The sequence below is a fragment of the Mastigoproctus giganteus genome, chromosome 6, assembly GCF_048544385.1.
Source record: "Mastigoproctus giganteus isolate SK-2022 chromosome 6, ASM4854438v1, whole genome shotgun sequence".
NCBI lineage: Eukaryota > Metazoa > Arthropoda > Arachnida > Uropygi > Thelyphonidae > Mastigoproctus > Mastigoproctus giganteus.
Window position 1 is genome coordinate 64,665,165 of NC_143580.1, and position 27,628 is coordinate 64,692,792.

General features: G+C 35.7%; 1 protein-coding gene across 2 annotated transcripts in view; it reads left to right on the forward strand.

Annotated features, from left to right (window-relative positions):
* LOC150084356 (myotubularin-related protein 9) overlaps positions 1-27,628 on the forward strand; it is a 141,911-nt gene that overhangs the window by 98,209 nt on the left and 16,074 nt on the right. For both annotated transcript variants that reach the window (XM_090375187.1, XM_090375188.1), the window contains exons 10-11: positions 3,976-4,060; positions 11,443-11,512. In XM_090375187.1, coding sequence (XP_090231313.1) covers positions 3,976-4,060; positions 11,443-11,512 — 155 coding nt within the window. The remainder of the gene's footprint in view (positions 1-3,975; positions 4,061-11,442; positions 11,513-27,628) is intronic.

The following is a 27,628-nucleotide window of genomic DNA, read 5'->3' on the forward strand; positions in this document are numbered from 1 at the left end:
AGGACCAGAATTCTCTCAACCCTCACAGTCTTGATTATGTGATTATATGAATAAATGTCCCATGTTTAATTAAAACCTACATTAAAATTATATAAATAGATACGTTTTTTTTTTTATAAACCCCAAACATGAGAGGTATTAGAGCCTACAGTACTTAGTACCATGCTTGGGTTGTAGGTTGAGAAGACAAGAGAAGATATTTGTTGACGTTAGACTTGAACTTCTGCAGATTGTAATTTTCAGGAAAGACATATGAAGGAAGGTTATTCCAGAAAACAGCAGTTGAATAAATAAACGAGGAAGATGAAAGTTGGTTCTGTGAGTTTGGAGTTGGACAGTAAATGGATGTTGGCTGGTGGCGGCGACACATGTTCTGACTGTTTTGAAAGAGAGACCAGGAATTATAAAGCCAATTCAGAAGAACAGTGCCCATGGAAGTATTGGTCCTTGAGATTGTCACAGACATTCTTTCAAATATGGCAGATAAGCCATACTTGCTACCTGGGAGTCTAAAATGCTGATGAAACTGATATTCGGGTGACACTCAAGTCAAATAGACCCAATTTCGACGAAGTCCGGATGGTCTGTGCCAGCCGAATCCTCTGCTTGCACCTTCACAATGGTGGGACTGTTAGTAATCCTGAGTATAACCTCCATGCACACGGTGGGTGATCACCCAGGTGTGAACCATCCCGAAAAAGGCCTCCGAGGTTGGGAAAACTCATGTCAACGAAATAGGCAACTTATACACCAACCATTAACTTCAGTTATTACTGTAAACAAAATGTTGATACAAAAATATAATAAAATGTGAAAATTTACAATGATATAAATAAAACTGATATGATCTACCATAAAATAATAAAATGTGATAACTGTATTTACAATAAAATAAAACTGACATAATCTATCATAAAATAATATGATTTAAAACATCGTTACAATAAAATACTATAAAACATATGCATAATATGCTATAAACTATGCTATAATATGCTTCAATATGCTACGTTACAATAAAATACTATAAAACATATGCATAAAAAGCGATAAAACCTGTAGCTTTTGGAAGTGTCAGCTTCCTTCCTCAACAGTATCAAAGCTTCTTGCTATGCCTCCTTAAATAGCAGGCTCACGGTGCTTCCACACGTGGTTCAACCAGTGCATGGTTTGAACTGGAAGTGGAAATAGCTCGGGAGCATGTCAAATGGAACCGTTCATCAGTACTCTGGACAACAGTTTCAAAGAGGGGATGCATACGCATGCCTCTGTCCCTATTAATAGTATTGTTATCGGATGAGCAGATTTGCAAGTTCTCGAGCCATTTACGGTTCCAGAACCCATGCACCCGGTCAACAATAACCGCATCCTATGCAGTTATTCTTGACCGCATCCTACATAATGGTAAATTATGTCAGTTTTATTTTATTGTAAATACAGTTATCACATTTTATTATTTTATGGTAGATCATATCAGTTTTATTTATTTCATTGTAAATTTTCACATTTTATTATATTTTTGTATCAACATTTTGTTTACAGTAATAACTGAAGTTAATGGTTGGTGTATAAGTTGCCTATTTCGTTGACATGAGTTTTCCCAACCTCGGAGGCCTTTTTCGGGATGGTTCACACCTGGGTGATCACCCACCGTGTGCATGGAGGTTATACTATGGTGTATGAGTTGCCTATTTCGTTGACAGGTGTGAACCAACATAAGCAGGGTGTCGAGGTGTGGCGCCCACACCACATGGACGAATGTTGCCCCTCTGTGTTACCAGGCAGTACTAGGTGGTAGATGACTCTCATCAACCGGTGCAATACCACCACTTTGCTTATTGGAGGCTTGAAGTGGTGGAACCCATGTTTAGTCTCCAGAGCTAAATCCAGATATTTATTTATTCACAATTTTAAGTGTATCATTAAATATAATGATACACTTAAAATTGTGATCTTTTCAAGTTGTAAATTTTCTAAAGTGAGCATTTAAAAGCAAAAGTAAGGTATTCTTTTTAAAAAACAAGTAAAGTTTTAAAAAAAACAACAAAATTAAGTCTATTTTTATAATTTTAATAAAACCTAAAAAAAAAAAAAAAAATCACTGACATAGATTTGTTGCCCATAAAAGTGTTGGGAATTTTCATTTTTTATATATAGCCTGAAAATAAAAAACACCCGGTAAAATGAAAATTGAAACTTCCTTTTACGTGTAACACTTAATTTTTCTCGAATCACCCAATCCTGCCTGCAAAACAAACCAAACTTTGAATGTGGCCCTGTATGGCAAAGTTGGACACCACTGATCTAGACTGTCAAGTCTGTGAAGTCTGCCCATCTTTACAAAATTTTATATATATGGTGCCTCCGTAGCCAGGTGGGCAGGAGCAGCAGTGCATAGCACACGCTTCTTAATTAGACCGGGGTTCGAGCCCGTGATCACCAAATACGGAGGATGCGGAAAGGTCAGAGAATGACCAACTTTCTGCCAGGAGATTAAAAAATTCTCACCTGGCAGAAAAGAGGAGAAATTCTACATGCAGATTTCTGGTCTCAGCATGGGAAATGCCCTATCTCCTCTCAAAGCCCCACTGACGTCAAAGGGTATCGGCAAGATACCTGAAACATTACACAATTTTATATATTAGTTTAGGCTATGCTTAAATAAAATATATATTAATAACTCCACATGGTATAAGAGTGGTTAATTATACATATTAATAATTCTTAATTGTTTTCATTTTAATTTCTGGAGAAGTATCATACGGAAGTAGTCTATGTATCTTATTGAGGTAAACTTCTCTTATTCTTTTACAAACTACTTTTTAGCATGTTGTTTTTTTTATATTAAACCTTTAAATTGTCATAGTTAATTTCAAAAAAATTAATCAAAACTGTTGTTATATGATGTTATTCCAAACTTTTAGGTGGGATTGTATATGTGTGTGTACTATATATCATATGCTTTTGTGGCTAGCATAGTGGCTATGATCACTTTTCTTTTTCACGTCTGTTTTCAACAAAAGGAACAAACTAGCTACAGAATATATGAAATTAATAGTCACAAGATACATACCTCATGGTCTTTGTTGCCTTGGCATATATTCTAAACAGCTGTCATGTCTATAAATTGCTTGTATTTTAGGTTGGTGTTCATGTATAAGAGAGAAGACATCCAATTTTTAGGGCTGGGGGGCCCTGCCTCTTCCGAAAATGGCTGACTGTATCCTCAAGTGATAAACCTTTATAAAGTTTCTCTGATCTACTTGAGAGAGCTATGCCCATTGCATTTATACTGAGACTGCATTATCTTGTAAACATGAGTGTGAAATGTTAATTGCAAAGCAGTTTATAAAAGCATATTATAAATTGCAAAGCAGTTTATAAAAGCATATTATAAATTGAAAAGCAGTTTATAAAAGCATATTATAAATTGCAAAGCAGTTTATAAAAGCGTATTATAAAAGCTTAAATAAAAACAATTTATTTTTATGTCAGCAGTATAGACCGACATAAATACAAGCGTCTTTCACACTTATGCTTTATAACATTCTTTTGCAGTACTGCCTTGTTTAATGCAGTTATAATTGACTGTTTGTTATAGTATATTAATTTAATTATTAATAATTTATTGTTATATTTGCATGTAACTCTATAATTTTTGTTATACGGTACCTGCATTTTAATTTTTGTTTCCAAAAAAGATTTTGTGATGAAGAGCACATTCCTGTCATTATATGTTAATTTAATCTGTCAAAAACGGGATTCCATTTGGATTGTTCTTATCATGAATATATCTTTTATAGAAACCTTAATTTTTTTATTCCACTAAAGGCCTTGAATAGTGTAGGAACATTTTACTGAACTTGCAGACTTGTATATCTCATGATTAAATTTTATTGAAGTTTTATAATTGGTTCCCTCCATGATTCCTTTCTTTTATTTGAATGATTTTTGTTGTGTGTGTTTTCATTGTAGATACACCAGCAGTTTCCCTGCTCATTTGAATTTAATGAAGAATTTCTTATCACATTATTTGAACATGCTTATGCTTCTCAATTTGGTAAGTGCTGTTTTTAGGTATCTTTTTAGTAGGTTAGAATCAGTATGCTTCTATCTATATGAGTGTGTTTCTATTATATTCATGCAGATGTTTTGCTAGCTAGATAATAAACCAAATAAAGATATTTCCATGCAAGATAGTTGGATAAATGGGACAGTGCTTTGGGATATTTTTACATTTGTATTCAAAGCTGTGTCCATTTTTTGTTTTTAATTCAATGTATATTATTTTATTTGGTATATCTTTTGTATTTTATTGTGTTCTTGTTTCAGAAGAATTTAGTTATGGGCCAATAATTAAATTAAAAGGCATGATAAATTCCATTGCAACTGTAATGGAGTTCTACAAACACTAAATTTATTTATGTTTGAAATCTTCAACACATTTTGCATTTGGTTTTTAACACTACTGATATTAATTATGCACTGGTTATTTTAATTGTAACAGAAAAATACATAAACGTATTGTATGAATGATTCTTTTTTTTAGGCTAGTGATGGAAAATAATGCAAGGAAGCAAGCTTATGCAACATCAAGAAAAACAAATTGTTACATCATCTGACCCTCCCCTCCAATAATTTGTCTAATTCTTCCTTAAATTTATTCAAACTATCCACTTATGAATATTCAAAGAAATTCTATAATCAGATAATCTGATTTTGTGTATTTCTGCTCATTATATACTTGCCAAAATTAATAAAGGGAAACCATAGCCCTGTTTACTTTATAGGTCCTTGACTTTTCCAGTTTTGAAAATATTGGGAATGTAAGTCACATGATTGGTGAGGTTTAGCTCTTTATCAACAAGAATGACAGATAAAACATTCTAAAGCAGGGGTTTCCAAACTTTTTGGTCAGAGATTCCCTAAGTAAAAATTCAGTGATAACAAAGATCCCCAAGAGCAATACGCTTCAAGTTAATATATTTTATAAACAATTTTTTTTAGAAAATGTATCCAATTTTGATTTGCAATGCATATTAAAAAAATTTAATGAACACTAACACTTACCTCATGTCTAATGTGATGGATGTGGTTGATGTGCTTTTAGAAGAGAGGAAATATTGGGTTCGTGATTTGTTAGTTTTAACCTTAGATCTCCATTATTTTCGAGATATAGTCAATTTCTCTGTTGAGTTTAAATACTGTTAGAGTGGCTAAATCCGGCTTCTACTATGTATGAACTTGGATAGGTCAATAATAAAGACTCGACAGTTTTATACAGTTTGGGGTAGTTTTCAATAATATTTTTACTTGTCCAAAATCCCCTGAAACTTTCTTTTGAGTGCAGTGTTTTAGCTTCTAGGTCCATCTTCATTTGAATAATTTCCTCTTGCAAATCCAGATCCAAATCGTCCCTATCACCCTCTGCATGAAATGGCGACATAATCCATTCTGGAACTTTCATATCTTCGAGATTCTTGAGTCTATTTTTAAAATCCTCTTTTAAATGTTCGAGATGAGCTACATAAATAAATATGTCGGCATATGAAAATTTTCCTTCGGCTTCTTGTTCTAAAGATGACATATTTGGAAAGAAGTGAAAATTTCTACGACCCAGTGAAGTTTTGAAGAGCATTAACTTTTCTTGAAATCCCAAAATAATTGTACGACTCTGTATAATTGTAATGTCTTTGCCTTGCAGTTTTTTTTTGTGCTTCATTGAATTTTGAAAATATATCAGCAAGGTATAAGAGTGGTTTTTACACTGACTAAATTTATCAGCAAATGATTGATTGTGCTCGAACAGAAATTTCACCACTGAGTTAGAAGTTCTACAAGCCTTTGCAAACAGTTACCTTTTGACAACCATTTTACTTCTATAGGAAGGAGAAATTGGTTGAAATTTTTGTAATTTTTTTCACATAGCATAGCAAACAGTCGGCTGTTAAGAGCATTTGCTTTTATTTTATTTATTACCTTAATACAAATTTGCAAAGCAGCATGCAATTCTTCACTTATGTTTTTTGCAACAAGGTGTTGTCTGTGTAAAACGCAATGTACTGTTTGTATTTTAGGATTTTCTTTTTTAGCTAAAGCTAAAAATCCGGTGTACTTACCACCCATAGGTGGAGCCCCATCCGTTGCAATTGCGGTTATATTACTAAAGGGACTGTTGTACTTTTCAAAATACTCTTGCACACATATAAAAATTGTTTCACCTTTGGAATCAGTTTTTAAATATTTGGGAAAATTGAATTCATCAATTACTGCTTTTTTACTTGTACTGTAATACCGTACAAATGACATTAAAATATTTATACTTCCAAATTTTGACTTGTCTAATTCCATAGCAAACATAACCTCTTTCAGCTCTGAATTTACTGTTGTTTTGACATCATTTGCTATTTCAGCAATCCTCCATTGCACTGTATTATTACTAAGTGGAATACTCCTTAAAACTGGATTTTTTAAAGCTATTTTTATAGAGGGTATAATTATTTCTTCACCAAGAGTATGTGGCTTTCCTTTCTTTGCAATTAGGAGAGCAATATCATACGATGCTTGTAGTCCACCACTGGCTACCGGTACTACAGATGATTTTATAAAGGGCTTAAGCATTGTACGATTTAAAAATTTTTTGTTCATTGTCTTGAAATATTCAAGATCCTTGTTGCTTTTATCATTATGCTGTTTTTTTAAATGTTCTTTCTTTTTTGAAGGTTTCATAGCATCATTACTAAACGTTTTCTCACATAAAAGACATTGGTTTTGTTTCATCACAGACCTAAAATTTAAATATTCTACTGAATATTGACGACACTTCTTTTTTGCATTAGACATGATCATTAGGAGTTTTCTGTAAGAAATTCTTTCAACACAACTCAAACTCTTACTAAAATAATTTTAATAAGAAACAATTAAAACAAAATGAATAATCCACTCTCAAACACTGCAGAACGAAAATATCTACTGACACTAGAAATAGCTACTGAAGTTTGACGACAACAATGGCTGTAAAATGAAAACTGAGCATGACCACTAGAACGAAAATCTGCTTGGACACTAACTAAAACAATTTATTTATGTTTTCAAGGGCACATGGTGATTGTCACCTCACGTCATGTCACTCGGAGAAGGGAGACCCCCCCCCACTCCAGTGCCATTTTACTGTAAACACTGTTCAGTGTAAACTGCAAAGTCGGTCGTAGGAGACACATTACTACCACACTATGTTATATATGTGGTGTTCTTTTTGGGGAAAGCTGAAGTGAAATGAATTGCCATACTTCATCCTCCTCTTCAAATTTTGAAGAAAATTTAGAAAATGATTTTTTTATAGCCAAGAACAGAGGTGTATTAAGGATGAAATAGGCCCTCGGCCATATTTAATTTTGGGGTCCTGGCCAAGAAAACAAAAGGGAGTAAGCAATGGATACACGACATAAATTGGAAGAGAACAGAAAAAGGCGAATTCCATCATTTACTGCAGGACTTAGGAGAAGATGAAAATCGTTTTAAGATGTACTTACGGACAGGAGCATATTCAGGGGTGGGCAGAAGGGGCATATGCCCCTCCTTAACCCCAAATTATTTTGAACACCTCCTGCATTCTAAAAAACTCACTAGTTGCCATGCCCCCCTCCCCCTTACAATGACACCTGGACATTGTCATCATGCCCCCCCGTTACGATAATAGCTGGATATGCCACTGCTTATGGGTGAATAAAGTAGACTTTAATTTCCAATATAATCTAATTAAGGAAGACATACAATGGCAAAATATGCAATTTCGAAATTCAGTCAGCGGTAAGGAAAAATTAGTTGTATGTTTAAGGAAAGTTGAAATATTATAAGTTTAATTTGGAATAAGGATTTATTTGGTCACAATACAAAATAAACTTTTTTAAAATTAAATTTAATAACAAAAACAACTTCACAACACTGAAAATTGAACTTGTTAGAAATTGTTGTGAGTTGTACAAACTGAAATGATCGACTTGTTCCTCCTCTAAATTTGTAAATTGTAATACTGTTGAACTAATTTCCTCCTTTGGCCATCTTTCAGCGTCTATGTGACTGGACATGTTTCTATTATCATTTCTTGTATTTTCTTCTGTCAGCATGACAGAAAACTCCGTACGAAATTTTCTTCTCTAACAGAAAACTGCAAACTCGTGAGGACGTGAATCGGCCTTGAAAGCCGATGCATTATCTTGCAACTACAGCCATTAACAACAGTTTGTCTCCTACCAGTAAACAAAACAGGAAATATAGCTCTCTCTTCCATATATTTGATGTTTGACTTGTTTCCATGTAACCTCACATGAGGTGACAATGTCACTTTGCTGACTGCCTGAGTTAACTTATTTCGTTAACGACTTGAGTTAACGACTTGTTTCTTATACTAATTCTGGATTTCTAGAATTATTTTTGTGAGGAAATAGTTTCTTTAAAGACGCCTAAAATAATCTTACCGACCCCAGTGGCTTTATTAGGAACTAAAGACCCCTAAACTTGCCCAAAGACACCCTGTGAATTGCTACCAACCACTTTGGGAATCCCTGTTCTAAAGAATGGAATCATCTATATACAAGGTCTGGTCAAAGTTTTCTGAATTATCATGTGATTACAATGCATGGTGTTACCTTGTGATAATTTGAGTTATATTTGTTGTAATTAGTGGAAAATTCCTCTGCTAGATGTTAGTAGAATGCAGTTTACCAAATCACTTCCTTTATATCAAGACATTTAGATGTATCATAGAATTGCATCTCAGCAATTTGATCCATAGGGACAAACTGTAAATCAATATTTCTACTGAGATATTCTGTGGTATTTATGGAAGGATGTGTAGCAAAAAACATCCTGAGAAATGATGCACTGGAGACTAGTTTCTTCCTCACAGCAATACATCTGCTGGCTATACTTTGATGTGAAGAAATTTCTAGCTAAAAATTTCTAGCTTGACTGTGTCCCCTACCAACCGAACACCTCAGATTCATGCATCTGTTTTATCCCCAAAACTGAAATTGCACTGAAAGTGAGGATATTTCATGACATCATCACGATTCAAAAAATTGCAGTTACATTTGCAAAGTTCAAAACCCAGAATTTCCATAGATACTTCCAGTAGTGGCAATATCACTGGACTCATTGTATCAGTTTATCAAGAGGTCCCTTCGAAGGTGAGAGTATGTAATAGTTGCAAAATGTGTAAGTACAAATGAAATCATATAGTCCAAAAACTTTATCTGTGGTATAATGACATGTTTCAAGGTTTAAGCCTAAATGGATGTCAGATGAACTAATGAGACTGTGGCAGAGAAGAAAAATGTATGTGATGCATATAAATTATCAGGCAACACAGAAGACTATGGTAGATATAAACGTCTGTAATCAAGTTACAAAGCAGGTTAGGTAAGTGAAGGCAGATTATGAGAAATCCTTGGCAAAGGATGCAAAGAAAAACAATGACTTCTTTACTTGTGTAAACTCTAGAAGGAAAGGGATGAATCAGATTGGTCCACTTGATATCGATGGTTTGACTGTTGACGATCCTGCTCAGGTAGATGACAAACTGAATGAGCGTTTTGCATCTGCTTTCACCGACAAGGAATTCTGTGAGGAAGTAGAGGCCAGAAGTTTATCAAACTCTAACAGGGAGCTAAATGATTTTGTAATAACTGAGAGAAAAGTGGAGGAGAAATTGTTGAAGTTAAACATAAGAAAGGCACCTGGGGTGTATGGGATCTATCCAGTTATATTAAGGGAGGCAGCAAAGGAAGTAAGCAAACCCTTAGTCATAATTATGACTAAAGGGGATCAAAGGGTGACACGAGTAATTACAGACCTGTTAGTTTAATTTCTGTTCCAGGGAAAATAATGGAATCACTGGTGAAAGAAGCAATGCAGGATCATTTCGACAAGACTGCATTTATAGTTCAGGCACATAATAGTTTGTTAAGGGAAATATTGCCTGACCAATTTGATTGGCTACTATGTTGTGGTCACAAAGGAACTGGAATGCAAAAAAATAATTTTGATATCATATACTTGGATTTTGGGAAAGCTTTTGATACTGTTGCATATAAATGATTGCTGTACAAATTGGATCAATATGACATTAAAGGAAAGTTGCTGCTATGGATAAAGGAATGGTTGAGTGGGTTGATGCAGAGTGGTAATCAGTGGACATTACTCTTTGTGGATTAATGTTATTTGTAGAAGCCCCAAGGTTCAGTGTTAAGCCCATTGTTGTTTTTTATATTTATCAATGATATTGATGAAGGTATATGGACAGGCATTTGGAATGAATTGAGGATGAAACGGGAAGGGTTTTTTTTTTTTTTTTTTTGGCTGATGCTGCATAAGCTTGCTTTCTTGCATCGTATGCCTCTGCTAATGCTAATGCCAGGCGTAATGTCCAAGTTTGCAGACGATATGAATGTTGGTTGGGTTGTTCATGAAGTACACTACTGCAACAGGATCTAGAATAGTTGGACAGATGGGCTGAGAGGTGACAACTGAAGTTTAACATTGACAAATGCAAAGTACTGCATATTGGTAGCAGTAACCCCAGAGTTATGTACCAACTGTGCAGTACTACACTCAGGGTAGTGGAGAAGGAAAAAGACATGAGAGTAATTGTGTAGTCAGATATGTAGTTTTCAGAGTAGTACAGACATGCTGCCAGAGCAGCTCATGGGGTCTTGTTGATGATATACAGGAATAAGGAATAAGCTAGCAGGAATAAGGTAGTGATTATCCCTTTGTATAAGGCAATGGTCAGGCCACAACTTGAGTACTGCATACAAGTCTGGAGACATTTTAGGAAGGATATAGAGCTGCTGATGTACAGAGAGGGGCAACAAGATTGGTGAGGGGGACAAATAGTTGCTCTTACCAAGAAAGGCTTAAGTTCTGCAAATTTTCAGTGTCTGGAGACTAGGCACCTACGAGGTAATCTGATTGTGGTGTATAAGGCCTTCAATGGGTTGAATGTGCTCAGTGCCGATGGGATTCCTCCTCTTGCTCAGATTGCACACCTGAGGGGGTATAAATTCAAATTGAGGAAAGACAGTTGTAGAATAGATGTGCAGAAATTTGCCTTTAGCCAGTGTGTGGTTAATTGCTGGAACAAACTTTCAGATGAAAGTTTGTTCCATTGTGGAAGTTGATAGCTTAAATAAATTCAGTTAAGAACTGGAAAAACTTTTGGAGTGAATAAATGGGTGAAATGGGAAGTTTTTTTTTGTATTTTTTTTGGCTGATGCTGTAAAAACTTGCTTTCTTGTATCATCTGCCTCTATTAATGCTAATGCTAATGACAGTGATCACATAAAGAATTTTAGTAACTGGAACATTGAAGTGAATATTATAATTATGATGGAAAACTACAATAAAAGTCATAAATGACTCAATTTTTCTTCTTTGCTTTAGGAACATTTTTAGGTGATTGCGATAAAGACAGAAATGAATTGGACTTATCTAAGAAGACAGTTTCTCTGTGGTAGGTCTTATTTTAAAAATAGTGTCTTATTCAAAAGATGTTTGGCAAAAGAATTTAAAATTTTTATAGAAACTGCATATGGAAAACATTACATGGTTAGATACCCAATAATATAATAATGATTCAATTTGTTATTTTTTTTTTTTTAGTAATGTAATGATTCATATATAATGTTATTATATCAATTGCTTTTGATTATAATATTATTTTAAAGGGTTTATTTGTCCAAAGATACATGCACTTCCATTTGAAGCATTAACATTTCAGCAGCTTGTTATGATGTGTGGTGCATGTGTTTTTCATCTGAAATTTATGCAGAATTTAGTGCACTTGATTTTACAGTTCACTTAACAAAGATTCCAATTCTGATAACTTAACAATTCAGAACTTGGATGTGTTTAGTGTTAACTAATGTTAACACTAAACACATCATGAATCAGCTGGATGCTCATTTCAATTGGAATTACTTTGCTTAATGGTAGGATCATATCTTTACTTTATTAGTTCCTTTACTTGTCTTTTTAGGATAAAAAATAAATAACAGAAGCAGTGTAGCACTTTGAAGATTATTTTAATATTTGCTGACTTAGGCTAGTTTCTGTTATTATGTGATTTGTGTTAATCCAGTAAAGTTTGTTAGATTTTATCAACTTAATCCATGAAAATTGATCTATTGGGATTCGATGTCTGAACTTAAATACACACATTAAAACTTTCTAGCCCACAGGCTTCATCTGCTCCTTGTTTAAGTGTTCAAAAGTTTTTCTGTCAAATTGTCACCATTGACAAACCTTCCAAGAAGGCTTTATGCAATGCTTTATTTTTAAATTACATTTAATATTTTAGACACTTTTATTATATATTTTATTGATGGAAATGGATTAGTAGCTACAAGGGTCGGTCCTAGGAAATGTTTGAGAGGGATCCAGTCCTTCCCTGCATATAGACTGCACTCTCCTTAGAGCTGCATTTACATCAGTTGGAACCTTAAGGTATCATGGGAATTTGGAGCCCCTACTGCTGCAAGATTTTGTGTATTTAAGTTGTGTGCGCATGCATACATATGCACTGTAGATACTTGAGTACAAATCAACTTTAAGTGTAAATTGATCCTTAGTTGTGGGTCTTAGGAATCAAATTTATTGACTCTTTGTTAATAAATTGTTATTCAGACAACAAATTCAGCAATTTATTGTCTGAATTTGTATATTTCAGCATAAATGGGTAAATTTGTATATTTCAGAAATATGGGTCAAGTGTGCAGAACCCTGTTTGACCCAAAGCCTGTTTTGATATTAAATGAATAGAATACCTATATTAATGTATTTTAAAAAATTAAAGATATTGTTTATTACTTACCTTAATATTAAATGATCAAGCCACTGTGTGAAATTGTTTCAAAAATTATTTTATTGGTAAAAACTTTGAAAATGCAATTTTATTCAGTCACAAAAGTCTTAATTGTCACTAAAAAGTAGTTTAGCATTTTTAAAAATTAGTAATTTTCTCTGTAATATTTTTTTCTCTCTGTTATAAATTTTTCTCTGCATGTAGAAAACCTAATATGACCTGTATATAAGGCAACCTTTTACTTGATTTTGCAAACATCCAAAATTTCTCAACTTATACTAGAGTATTTGTAGTATGTATGTATGCGCACACACTGGGTGGTTATAAAATAAGTTTCCCTATTTAGGAGACCCTAGAATCAAAACAGTTAGGGGCACCTCCATAGCCAGGTGGGCAGGAGCAGCAGTGCCTAGCACACACTTCTTGATTAGACCGGGGTTTGAGCCCGTGACCACCAAATACAGAGGATGCAGAAAGGTCAGGGAATGACCACCGCATATCCCCGGAGCAATATAGCCTTAGTTGCTAATGCTCCAAATAACAAACAAAACAAACAAACAAACAAACAAACAAACAAAACAGTTAGAGTTAGTGCTGTGAAAATTGGTGGGTACGTCATTTAGGGTATGGGAAAGTGATTTGTAGAAGAAAAAAAATTAGTTAAAATTTCCACTTCCAGGGGGAAAACGGCACTGCACATGTAAAAGTTGTCATTTAATTCAAGACATGCTGCTTACGCAAATGACATCCTGTTAGATAAAAGCAAAAAGGCCACCACCACTGTCAATGACCATTATGGCTCTTACAAAAAAAGAATGTGCTCTTTTAGTAAAACTGTTCTACCAGAATAATAGTAATGCTAATGCAGCACTATGTGAATATTGGAAACTTAAAAGCTTGCGTAAAGAACCTTTGACGTCAGTGGGGCTTTGAAAACTTTGATGTCGAAGGATGCGATCATTTCCGAATGTTGAACAGAGCAGTTCCTTCACTTGCCAACCAATGTGGGGAGGGGCACCATCTTGCATGAATGCTATGGTCTCCAAGCATTGCCTTTCTTGCAGAGTGGGAATAATGTGATCTCTTAGAAGAGTGTGGTACTGTGCATTAGTTACCATACACCTTACGGAGCAATGAGGTGTAGACTCTTCAAAGAAAATATGGTCCAATTATAAACTCTGCTGTGAATCCACATCATATGTAATGTGTGGACTTTGTAGTGGTCTTTGATGCACAGCAAATTAGCATTAGCAAGGGCACATGATGCAAGAAAGCAAGCTTATATAGCATCAGCCAAAAAAAACCAAAAAAAAACCACACCCTCTTCTCATTTCACCCATTCACTCGCTCCAAATGTTTGTCCAGTTCTACCTTGAATCTGTTTAAGCTAACTTCTACAACAACAGATGGAAGTTTGTTCCAACAATCAACCACCCGCTGGCTAAAGGCAAACTTCCCCACATCTATCCTACAACCGTCTTTCCTCAATTTGAATTTATGCCCTCTCAGGCGATTATTCTGAGCAAGAGGAAGAATCCCATCAGCATTGAGCATGCTCAAACCATTCAAGACTTTATACACCTCAGTCAGATCACCTCACAGGTGCCTAGTCTCCAGACACTGTAATTTGCAAAACTTAAGCCTTTCTTCGTAAGAGCACCCCTTTGTTCCATTCATTAATCGTGTTGCCCTTCTCTGTACTTGTTCCAACAGCTCTACATCCTTCTTAAAATGAGGCCTCCAGACGTGTATAAAGTACTCAAATGTGGCCCGACCATTGCCTTATACAAGGGGATAATCACCTCCTTATCCCTTCTAGAAAAATTCCTGTATATCATTGACACGACACTTGAGCTACTCTTGCAAACCATCTGCACTGCTCAGAAACCAAATCACTTGATACATTAATCTTGGGTTACTGCTTCTCATATGCAGTACTTTACAGTTGTCAATGTTAAATGAATGAGAAGTTCCTCATATTAGGCAATTTTGTGCATTTGCAGCCCCATGAAGAGTGAAATGTGCCCCATCAGATCACAAGATCATTAGAGCCCAAATATCATCAAGTTCCCTATGAGCCAGAAATCTTAGAGCAAAGTTTATTCATTGTTGCTGATCACAAGACTTTATTTCTTGCACTATGTGAATCTTGTATGGGAACGAGCGTAAAATTATTCGAAGCACTTTACGTACAGTAGACCAAGAAAGGTTGAAGTCTCTTGACACACCTCTGGCAGGCACTACTGACTGGTAGTGTTTTGCATTCTGACTATTGCAACAGCCACTTCATCCATTACCTCCATTCCAATGCGTGGTCATCTCCTGCCTGGAATTATGCCTAACTCCCTGGTTGGTCGCTTCAAATTTATTTATTAGTTTTCGAAGCCCCACTGACATCAAAGGTCCTTTATGCAAACCTTTAAGTTTCTGATATTCATGTAGTGCTGCATGAGCATTACTATTATTCTGGTAGAACAGTTTTACTAAAAGAGTATGTTCCTTTTTTGTAAGCGCCATAATGGTTATTGACAGTGGTGGTGGCCTTTTTGCTTTTATCTAACAGGATGTCATTTGCATAAGCAGCATGTCTTGAAGTAAATGACAACTTTTACATATGTGCAGTGCCGTTTTTCCATTGGTGGCGGAAATTTTAACTAATTTTTTTTTCTTCTACAAATTGCTTCTCCATACCCTAAATGACATACCCACTGATTTTCACAGTGCTAACTCTTACCGTTTTGACACTAGGGTCTCCTGAATAGGGAAACTTATTTTATAACCACCCAGTATATATATATATATATGTGTGTGTATATCCCTGTGCATGTGTCTTCTGCTTTCTGAAATAAACGATACATGTATCCTCCCCAAGAATCAGTACTATGGTTATGCATATGAATAAATGCATCACTGACTTTCTCCTGTGTTTTAAGATACTGGGGCAAGAACTACCTGAGGTTGACAACTAGGTTACGTTATGGTAAAATTTTTGTGGCATGCACAGGGATTAGTGCTTTTCAGTTATCTAATTTTCTGGTTATCTGGGAATCTCATCAACCTGGGAAAAATCAATACATAATAATTTCAAAACTAAAATTTTGAATTTGTACCAACATAAACCATACTTTGTAACTAACAAAAAGGATGATCAAAACAAGCAAAATTTAATATGACCAAAGCAGGTTCCACTCCTGTCAAGTGATTACTGTACAGTAGAAGTAACCCTCATATAATACGATAATTAATTTCCTATAAAATCTCACGTAGTGTGAAACTGTGTTTTATAGGACTGTTGTACCAGTACAAAAAGGGGGTTACATTCCAAAAGCTAACAAAAATACTATTTTTTATAACTATCAGAAACTTCATTTTTATTAAAAATAGTAATAACCAAACAAATGTCTTACAAACTGTGATACATATATGTCAGATAATGTATGTTCATTTAATTTTCTTCATCTTCATCACTGCTAAGCACAATCAAATGAGAATGTTTTCTCTATTGCAGAATATCTTCACTTTCTGAACTTTCTTCAGCAGCATCTAGATTTTGTGTATCTTCTGCTCTCTTTAAAAAATCATAATCTGGGATTTGATTTACCTCCAATGCCATTTCCACCAAATGGCATTGGAGGTATTCAGTAGTCACATCATTAAAACCCCCACCCCCGAATTAGCAAGTTCTACTATCGCACCGATTCCATTTTCTGCAGGTTCGACCATATTTCCTGAATGAACTGACTTTGGCCATACGTTTTTCCAACACGTGTTTAATGTTGACAATTTTACTTCTTTGAGCAATAAGCTATGATAATGATACAGTCCACAATTGAAAAATGTCTTTTGAGCCGTGCTTTTTTGCTTTCCTTAGTCATAATTTAGGGCTGGAATTTAATTCACAACAAAGGAATTATTCCAATACGGTTCTTAAGAACAAAGTGTAGTAATACATACCCCGAAAAATTTATAAACGATTAAATAAAAACCAAAATAACCTTACAAATACCTTAAAAGTCATGAATTGCACTCTTTGAAGTCACAATTTTTTATAGTACAAGCACAAGTTCAATAGCACAGAAGTTCTGCAATTATTATAAAATAACTGCAACAAAATAAAATACAGAGATTTCCCAATAATATATTTTTATTTTTTTTGCGTAGCCACTAGCGGGTCAACAGCGGGGATTCACAAAAAAAGAATGGAAATGTTGAAAATTGACATCCAACGTAACAGTAGGGTTTTCCCTGCATAAAAGCTCAAAAATACCATGTTTTGTGAGTTTGCCACAATTATCTAACCGTGTTATATAAGTACAGTGTTGTGCAAGGATTGCCACAATTTATCAATCGTATTAAAGCAAAACCACATTGTAGAAGTATCATGTCATACAGGGGTTGCCTGTGCTGTATAATAATTGCACAACTTTTAGTATTAGTAATGGCCATATGGTGCAAGGAAGCCCAAGGTGCTTACACTGCACCAGCCAAAAAAAAAAAAAAAAAAAGAGTAAAATAATAATTATTATTATTTTACTCTTTACTCAAAAATTAAATAAAATAAATAATAATAGAAAAGGAAATAGACAACCTATGCGTTTACTCCTGTAGGTAACTATCCAGCTGACCTTTTAATTTTCCCAAACTGTCAGCTTCTACCATTCATGTAGGTAACTAATTCGTAATCTATAACTCGATGGCTAAAATAAAAATTCCTGTAATACAGTCTAAACATCTCCCCTCATAACTTGAATTTATGGCCCCATAGTTCTAGAATCATTCATAACCGTGAAAATTTCATCCTCGTTCATTTTACTTTTGCCTCTCAGAGCCTTAAACACCTCAATCAAGTCTCCTCTTAGGTGCCTAGTCAAGCTCTGCAACCCACATATTCGAGGTCTTTCCTCAGATGCCCTTTTGCTGATTTCACCAGGTGAGTTACCCATCTTTGGACTCTTTCAAGAAGCTTGATGTCTTTTTTTAGGTGCGGTCTCTATACTTGAACACAGTATTCTAAGTATGGTCTAACAATAGCCTTATAATGGGATTATGACTTCCTATTTCTACTAGTAAATGTTCTAATAAATTGTCAATAGGACAACATGCACCTTCCTTGCAACCTGTCCACAATGCTTGGAGAACTTCATGTCTGGCTGTATCATAACTCAACTTCCTTTCTTTCACTACTGACTTTAGTTCAACTTCACCAATTGTATAAGTTATTTTGGGGTTACTGTTCCCCAAGTGTAAGACCTTGCACTTGCTGGATTAAAGCAAAGCTGCCGCTTTTCTGACCATTCCTAAAGTTTATCAGGTCACTCTGAAGAAGCTCTGCTTGGCGGTGATCATTAATTACTCTACCAATCTTTACATCATCTGCAAATTTAGACATCACACCCTCTATCCCTTCATCAATGTCATTTAAGAAAGTCAAAAACAACAGGTGGTTCCAATACTGATCCCTGGAGAACCCCACTTCTTACATTAACCCAATCTGAGAAATAACCATTTATCACAACACCCTGCTATCCAGCTAAGGATTTTCCCCATGATTCCAACCTGTTCCTGCTTATAAAGTAACCGCTCATGTGGGACTGAGTCAAATGCTTTGCTGAAATCTAAATAAACAATGTTGAAATTATTCCCTAAATCCAGCTCCTGAATGACCCTGTCAAAATAGCTAACCAGATTTGTAAACACGATTTTTCCTTTACAAAATCATGTTGCATATCCTTCAGAATTCCATTTCTATCTAAATGATCTTGAATTGTACCCATGATCATTGCCTCCATGATTTTCCCTACTACTGAAGTTAGACTGACCAGTTGGTAATTTCCCACTACCCTTATGTATTGGAGATATGTTGGCACTTTTCCAATTCAGCAGAATCTCTCCTGAGTCCAGTGTGCTGTCATAATTAGCTTCAATGGTTTAATGCACTCACTTACCACCTCCCTTAAAATTATAGGGTATATGCCATCAATCCCATGAGCCTTACTGGCCTGTAGACTCAAAAGTTTTTTTTATTAAATAATTATGTGAAATTTCAATATCATTAATTACATATTTTTCAACTTCACTCCCAAAATTTCTCATTGATATAATGGGTTTTCCTTCTGTAAATATCGATACAAAGTAACCGTTGAGTTCATCTGCAACTTCATCTGTGGTATCTAATACTATCCCACATCCATTACATAAGGGTCTGATCTGGTTTGTCCTTCTCTTCTTTACATTCATATATGTGAAGAATTCTTTATCCCCCCCCCCTTTGTTCTCTTTGCAAGTGATTTCTCATAATCTGCCTTTTCCAGCCTAACCTTTTCTGTGGCACTATTACAGATCAATTTGTAGCTTTTATAGGCTTCAGTACTTTTTATTGCTCTGTAACTTTTCCATGCTATCTTTTTCTGCTCAAGTAATCTGGCAACTTCATTATTCATCCAACTTGGAATCCTCCTCATGGAGAATTTTTTTTAATGGTATATATGCATTCAAGGCTTCTATGATTAATGTTTTAAAGGTACACCATAATTCAATTGTATTTGCTCTCTGTGAGATATATATCCAGTTAATAGAGGCCATGTAGCACCTTAAGCCGTTGTAATTTCCTTTCCTCTAATTATAACCCATTCCTTTGCCTTTAACTACTGCTACCTCTCTCTTCATTGTCCACCGTAGAACTTGGTGATCACTTCCTGCTAGTGATTCCTGTACTGTCAGCCCTATTATGTCATCTGGTTCATGGGTGATGATCAGATCTAGAATATTATTTTCCCTAGTACTTTTCCTAACATGTTGATTTAAAAATTTTGTCTCCCATGTCAAGTTTTCTTCCTGTTTGCACCAATCAGTTAGAGGCAAATTAAAGTCACCCATATTAAGGCATTTTTTAAGTGTTTTTGATTTTACATTTTTTTGTGTGTAAAATCAATTCTCTTGATTTTACATGTGACATTTAAAAAAAAAAAAAAAATTATTTGTTACACTGAGTTCACTTTTCTTGGCATTCTGTAATAAAAGGAAATAAAAATACATTATCATAATATTTAATTGATATGTTATTAATTTTATGCCACAATGGAATCTGATAAGTTACATTTTTTATGATATAGTTACATGATATAGACCGCAAAGAAAACTGCTCTAGTTGATAACCACTACTGCCCCTGTTCTAGAGTGTAAATAAGCAGATTGTAAATAAGAAGTGGCAGTTAACAAAGCTTTTATTGTATTAAGATAAAATAGTTAATAATAATTTAATTCACAAAAAATATTTAAAAAAACACTGAATGGCCACTTTATTAAGGATCCTGTTGTTGAAAAGAGCTCACTGATGTGCAAAACCAAGAGGCAGACAAGACTAACACAGCTTAATAGAAAAGCTATAGACCCCCCCCCCATTCCACACTTGTTGAAGACATTTCTGATGAAACATGGCATTGTACAGATCAACCATCCACCCAAATCTCCTGATTTATCAGCAATGGACTTCTTCCCTAAGGTGAAAACTGCCCTCAAAGGAAAGATATTAGGATGTTCAGGACATAAATAAAAAACATGTAACCACCAAACTGAACATTATCTCTTTGGGTGCCTTTGCTGACTCTTCAGAAACTTTTTGAATGGTGTAATAAGTGCATTCAATCAGGTGGTGATTACTTTGAATAAAAATAAAACAATTTTTGAGCTCCTTCACTGTGTTCTTTTTTATTGCATCATTCTGGGAACTTTATTACTACACCTCATATATTGTGCAAAATTATTTGATCCAGAACCATTTTTGATAGTAAATATAATATTTAATAGGTAGTAATATTTAATTTCAGAGGCCACAAAAAATTGTGGCCTGTGCAAGATTATCAGCTTGCATTTTCAAGCCAGCTTCATATGGCACTCATTTTCAATAGCGCCTCCGTAGCCAGGTGGGAAGGAGCAGCAGTGTGTAGCACACGCTTCTTGATTAGACTGGGGTTCGAGCCCGTCACCACCAAATACGGAGGATGCGGAAAGGTCAGGGAATGACCACCGCATATCCCGGAGCAATATGGCCTTAGTTGCTAATGCTCCTAAAAACCAAATAACAACAACAACAACAACTCATTTTCAATTTATTTCAGCCACACTTGCACATGAAAGAATTAGTAAAACTGATTTTGTGTGATTACTAGTACTGTCAACTGCACTTCTGATTAAAACAAAGGCACTTTAATATCAATTTCCAACTACTATGCAACAACAAACTGTAGTCTCTATAAAATTTGAGGGGGGAATACCCCAAGAACAACCTCATCAGCTCATATGTATTAAGGTCCATAAATTGCACGTATTCTCTGGTTAGCTTGCCCCTTTTGCTGGATGGCAAACTCAAGTTTATAAGAGGAAAAAACTTTTCGGTGAAGGTAAAGAAAGCCAACACGAGAACCACAGGAAACTTGTAAACTTATACTGGGAAAACTTGTTTCCCACTATCGCAGTTTCTCCCTGTATTTTCAGTAAACAGATGTTGTGTGTTATTGGTAGTGGCAGTAGAAGTCTGTTATAATGATGTATTGATAAGTTTTTTCTTTTTATTAAAAACAAATTATTAGAGTTCACGAGTGTAATGCCTTTGTGGTCGAAATTTACTTACTAGTACACCCTCCAGACTGTCTCAGTCTTATGGTGTTTATTCCCCCTTCCCGCTGTTTTAAAATATGAAAATGACTTCTCCAGACTGTGTGTGTTATCGGTAGTGGCAGAAGAAGTCTTTTTCCTATCGGGTTAAAACAGCGGGAAGAGGAATTGTATAATCTAGGTCAGGCCCAGATTATACAATTTAATCATCTTAATACCTATAAAAATAAAATATTTATTAGTCTTAGCTATTTAACATGCCTTACCCCGCCGTACTAGGTCTGGCAGCAGGTATATACTACTCTATTAACTGCCATACTGGTACAAAATTGTGAGTATTTGTTGTTAATTTGCAAGTTACATCAGTAATGTTAAGCAGCCACTGAACAGTAATTGTAATAATTATTATCTAATAGACATTTCTTGGCTAAAGCCTTAGAGTATGAAGGAGTTTCCTTATGTGCATGAGTTAATGCATACAAATCATTTCTACTACCAAGGTAGTTGAAATTAAAACAACGCATTAAAACCAAGATACTACCAAGGTAGTATCTTGGTTTTAGCATTAGCATTAGTAGAGGCATTTGATGCAAGAAAGCAAGCTTATGCAGCATCAGCCAAAAAAAAAAAACCACTTCCACTTCACCCCTCTGTTCGTTTAAAATACCTGTCCAGCTGAGCCTTAAACTTATTTAGGCTATCAACCTCCACTACAAGGGATGGAAGTCTGTTCCACCAACCAACCACCCGCTGGCTAAAGGCAAATTTCCGCACGTCTATCCTACATCTATCTTTGCTCAATTTGAATTTATGCCCTCTCAGGTGATTATTCTGAGCTAGAGGAAGAATCCCATCAGCATTGAGCATGCTCAAACCATTCAAGGCTTTATACACCTCTATCAGATCACCTCGCTGGTGCCTAGTCTCCAGACACTGTAATTTGCAAAACTTAAGCCTTTCTTCGTAAGAGCATCCCTTTGTTCCATTCACTAATCTTGTTGCTCCTCTCTGTACTCATTCCAGCAGCTCTACATCCTTCTTGAAATGAGGCCTCCAGACAATACTCAAGGTGTGGCCTGACCACTGCCTTATACAAGGGAATAATCACCTCCTTATCCCTGCTAGAAAAATTCCTGTATATCACTGACAAGACACCATGAGCTACTCTTACAGCCTGTCTGCACTGCTCAGAGAACTTCATATCAGCCTGCACAATTACCCCCAAGGTCCTTTTCATTCTCTACCACTGTCAGTCTAGTACCACAGAGTTGATACGTTGCATTAGCATTAGCATTAGTAGAGGCTTTTGATGCAAGAAAGCAAGCTTATGCAGCATCAGCCAAAAAAAAAAAAAAAAAAAAATCCACTTCCACTTCACCCCTCTGTTCGTTCAAAATACCTGTCCAGCTGAGCCTTAAACTTATTTAGGCTATCAACCTCCACCACAAGGGATGGCAGTCTGTTCCACCAACCAACCACCCGCTGGCTAAAGGCAAATTTCCGCACGTCTATCCTACATCTGTCTTTCCTCAATTTGAATTTATGCCCTCTCAGGTGATTTTTCTGAGCTAGAGGAAGAATCCCATCAGCATTGAGCATGCTTAAACCATTCAAGGCTTTATACACCTCTATCAGATCACCTCGCTGGTGCCTAGTCTCCAGACACTGTAATTTGCAAAACTTAAGCCTTTCTTCGTAAGAGCACCCCTTTGTTCCATTCACTAATCTTGTTGCCCTTCTCTGTACTCGTTCCAGCAGCTCTACATCCTTCTTGAAATGAGGCCTCTATACCTGTATACAGTACTCTAGGTGTGGCCTGACCATTGCCTTATACAATGGAATAATCACCTCCTTATCCCTGCTGGAAAAATTCCTGTATATCATTGACAATACTCCATGAGCTACTTGATATACCATCATCAATATCATTTATAAATACAGAAAACAATAATGGACCCAACACTGAGCCTTGAGGGACTCCACTAATAACATTAGTCCACGATGAGCAGTGTCCATTGATTACCACTCTCTGTCTTCTCCCCCTCAACCACCCCTTTATCCATAGCAGCAATTTGCCTCCAATGTCACACTGCTCCAATTTGTGTAGCAGTCTTCCATGTGCAACAGTATCAAAAGCCTTTCTAAGATCCAAGTATATAATATCAAAGTTATTCCCTGCATCCAGTTCTTTTGTGACTGCATCATAGTATCCAATCAAGTTGGTCAGGCAAGACTTCCCCTTAACAAAACCATGCTGTGTCTGAGCTATAACTGAAGTCTTGTCTAAATGATCCTGCAGTGCTTCTTTAACCAGTGCCTCCATTAATTTTCCTGGAACAGAAGTTAAGCTCACAGGTCTATAATTACTTGTGTCAGCCTTTGATCCTCCTTTGTGAATTGGGGTCACATTTGCACATTTCCAGTCTATGGGTACTTCCCCTGAGTCCAAGGAAGCTCTCATAATTATGGCTAAGGGTTTGCTTACTTCCTTTGCTGCCTCCTTTAATATAACTGGATAGATCCCATCCACCCCGGGTGCCTTTCTTGTGTTTATCTTCAACAGTTTCTCCTCCACTTTACTGCCAGTTATTTCAAGATTCTGTAGCTTACTGCTAGAGTTGAATACACCTCTGGCATTCCCCTTGCTGAATAACTCCTCATATGTGAATGTTGATGCAAAATATTCATTTAGTTTGTTAGCTACCTGAGCAGGATCATCAACAGTTGACCCATCAATATCAAGTGGACCAATCTGATTCATCCCCTTCCTTCTAGAGTTTACATAAGTAAAGAACTCTTTGCTGTTTTTCTTTGCATCCCTTTCCAAGGATTTCTCGTAATCTGCCTTCGCCTGCCTAACCTCCTTTGTAACTTGGTTGCATATCAACTTGTATCTATCATAGGCTTCTGTGTCATGTGTTAATTTGTAAGTATCCCATGCATTTTTCTTCTCTGCCATATGCCTCATTAGTTCATCTGACATCCATTTTGGCCTAAACCTTGAACAATATTTCTTAGTTGGTATGTAAAGCCTAGTAGCTTCCAAGATAAGTTCTTTGAATGCTTCCCATTTTGAATTTGCTGTTGGTAACATCATCAGTTGGTCCCACTGTATAGAATTTAAATACTGTCTCAGTCCATCGTAGTCGCCTTTACGGAAGCAATAACCCTTCCCTTTACCCCTAATGGTAGTTACCTCTTTGAGTAAATCCCACTTCAGCACACTGTGATCACTGCCACCTAGTGGTTCCGTTATCTGCAGATTCTTAATGCATGAAGAATCACTGCTGATAATCAAATCAAGAGTATTACTCCCTCTAGTTGCCTCCCGAACATGCTGATGTAGAAAACAATCATCCAATAAATCCACAAAAGCCCTGCTAGTGTGTGAGTGACCAGCCCCCAAATTCCAGTCAATATCTGGGAAATTAAAATCTCCCATTATAAGACTCTCTGATTTACTGGCCCACTCTATTTCCCTGTACAGTTTCTTATTATACTCATCAGAATCATTAGGCCTATAGCACACTCCTACTCTCAATTTTGATCTCCCAATGCTTATGTCACACCAAACTGACTCAACACTGCACTGTCCAGCGATGTCGACTGGGTAAGTTTTAATGCATTGTTTTTCATTGTGAATTCATTGTGAATACTTTCACAGTGAGTTGCCATGATATTGCACTACCTTGAATAACTAATGCTTCACCTATGGAGAAGACTATTGTTACTTATTCTCGGCAAATACTTGGTGAGAATAAGTAACAATAATCTTCTTGATAGGTGAAGCGGTACTTATTCGAGGCAGTGCATAACACACAGCAGCTCGTGAAGGTTTTCACAATATGAGATAATTAAAACAATGCATTAAAACCACTTTAGTAGCAGAAATGATGTGTGTGCATTAACCTATGCATAAGTAAACTCCTGTAATAATTATTATATTAATGGCTCCCTAGTGTAACATATATTCACATGGTGTACTTTGTCTGTAGAAGTGTGTTTGTGGGCCAATCTGTATCTTAAGGGCTGAAAAAAAAGTCCCCCAGTGGCAGAATAACCCACTGGGGGACTACTTCTTCCACCTGAGACCAGCTAACTACAGCCTCAGTTGAAGTGAACTTTTGTCACTCATTTGGAGAGTTACTGAGAACTCTCCAAATGAGTGACAAAACCACTATACTGTCATGGAGGACCAGCCACCAGTAGGTAACTGAATGTATTGAAGTTGTGATATCAGCTGAGTACAAGAATCAGTTTTCAGTTGTTTGGTTTTGAAGTTGGTCCATTTAAGCAGCACTGCTCAAAACCTAAAATTTGCATGATGGCATTTTTACTCACTGTAGCTCATATTAAAGGGATATAAATAAGAATGGAGATTACATAGATGTTAGTATATTTCATTATTGTAACATGATCTTTAACATAAATAATATCTAGGTATACTACCTAAGCTTTCTTCTTAATATATTTAGTGTTCAGGAAAGGATAATTTGGCATACAGTGTTATACGAAGAAATATTACAGTGAACACTTACTTTTGTGCTTAGCTGTAGATCAGAATAAATCTTAAAATTTTATGAAAAGTTTATTCATGTACATAAACTAACATCAACACAAGCAAAAACAAATAAAACTGTGTGCCACTTCTATAAACATATGCCAAGCATGCATGACTGCAAAGTATGCTCAATCAGTATGCCAATACTGAATAGTAGTTAATTTCATGTGCCTTTATGTTTATGACATTTGTTGGTTGACCACATAAGAATGATCACTTGTATGCATTGTAACACATCACTCCTAGTGCCATTTTATGCATATATATGCATTATATATATATACACATGTGCATTAACCTATAAACGTGGATGAAAGATTTTTCCTTCTGTGCCTTGAAAATCAATGACAGTAGATGTGTGGGAATGTAGTAGTTGATCTTCCCTTAATTTTAAAGTGTGTTGAGGCCACCTTGTACATTAAAATTTGCGATGATAATGGTCTTGACAGGGCTTTTTCCAAGATTTTAAAAGGAGATGGGGGAACAGAGAACTACAGGTCTAAACTCTGAAATCAGAGTGGATGATTTCACTTTTGGTATTGGTATATGGTGGTAAGAATTGATCTTTTGGTAGCCAACCATCAGTAATAATGCTATTGTAGCAGTTTGTTGTATGGTTTTAGGTGCAACAGCGATTTAGACCAAATTGTACCTTTGTGTATTATATATGCAGAAGTGTATTTGCAGGCTGATTTGCTTGTTGTGCACACTGAAAAATCTAGAATGACTCACAGGGAAAACTCCTACTCCAGAGATCAGCTGGCTACAGCCTCGATTGAAGAAGTGTAGAAATTCTTTCAGTCATAGATGGGAATTGAACTCAGACCTCTCCAAACAAGTGGCAAAACCACTATACCCTCACAAATGTAGTAGAGATTTAATAAAATATCTATTTAATATGATGCATTTTTGGTCACTTTTTGGTCCTGACTGTGGGAATTGACTAATACATAATGGATAGTGCACTAAGGCATAATTTTAATGTGCTGTAAACACATGAAGAGAGCAAATGAAGTTTGCAATGCAGCATCATTACTATAAAATGTGATACTGTGAGGTCCTTCACCATGAATTGCCTAACCTTGCACTTTCGAGAGCACTTGGAAATTTGAAAAATTTCCAAACCAGTGCTGTCTGGGTGGTGACCCAGACAACACTGGTTTGGAAATATTTGTTCCTTCTTCATAGTGAGTGTAAGAGTAAAACTGAGTAGATGCAACCTGCAAGTGAAATATTTTCATAATATGAGAGACATTTTCTTAGTATTAGCCATATAGTGCAAGGAAGCCATAGGCTTTTGCTGCACTGGTAAAAAAAAAAAAAAGTAGATAAGAAAATATAAAATAAATTATGCACTTCTCTCCTCACATAAGTAATTATCCAGTTGACTTTTGAATTTCTTTAAACTGTTGGCCTCAACTACCTGCAGAAGCAACTTGTTCCAGTAATCAATGATTTGGTGGCTAAAAGAAAACTTCCTACAGTCTAGTCTAAACCTCTTCCCCTGTAATTTGAATTTATGGCCCCTAGTTCTGGAATTCTTTATAAAAGTGAAAATTCTCCCTTTATATCATTAGTAACAATAGTGTTTT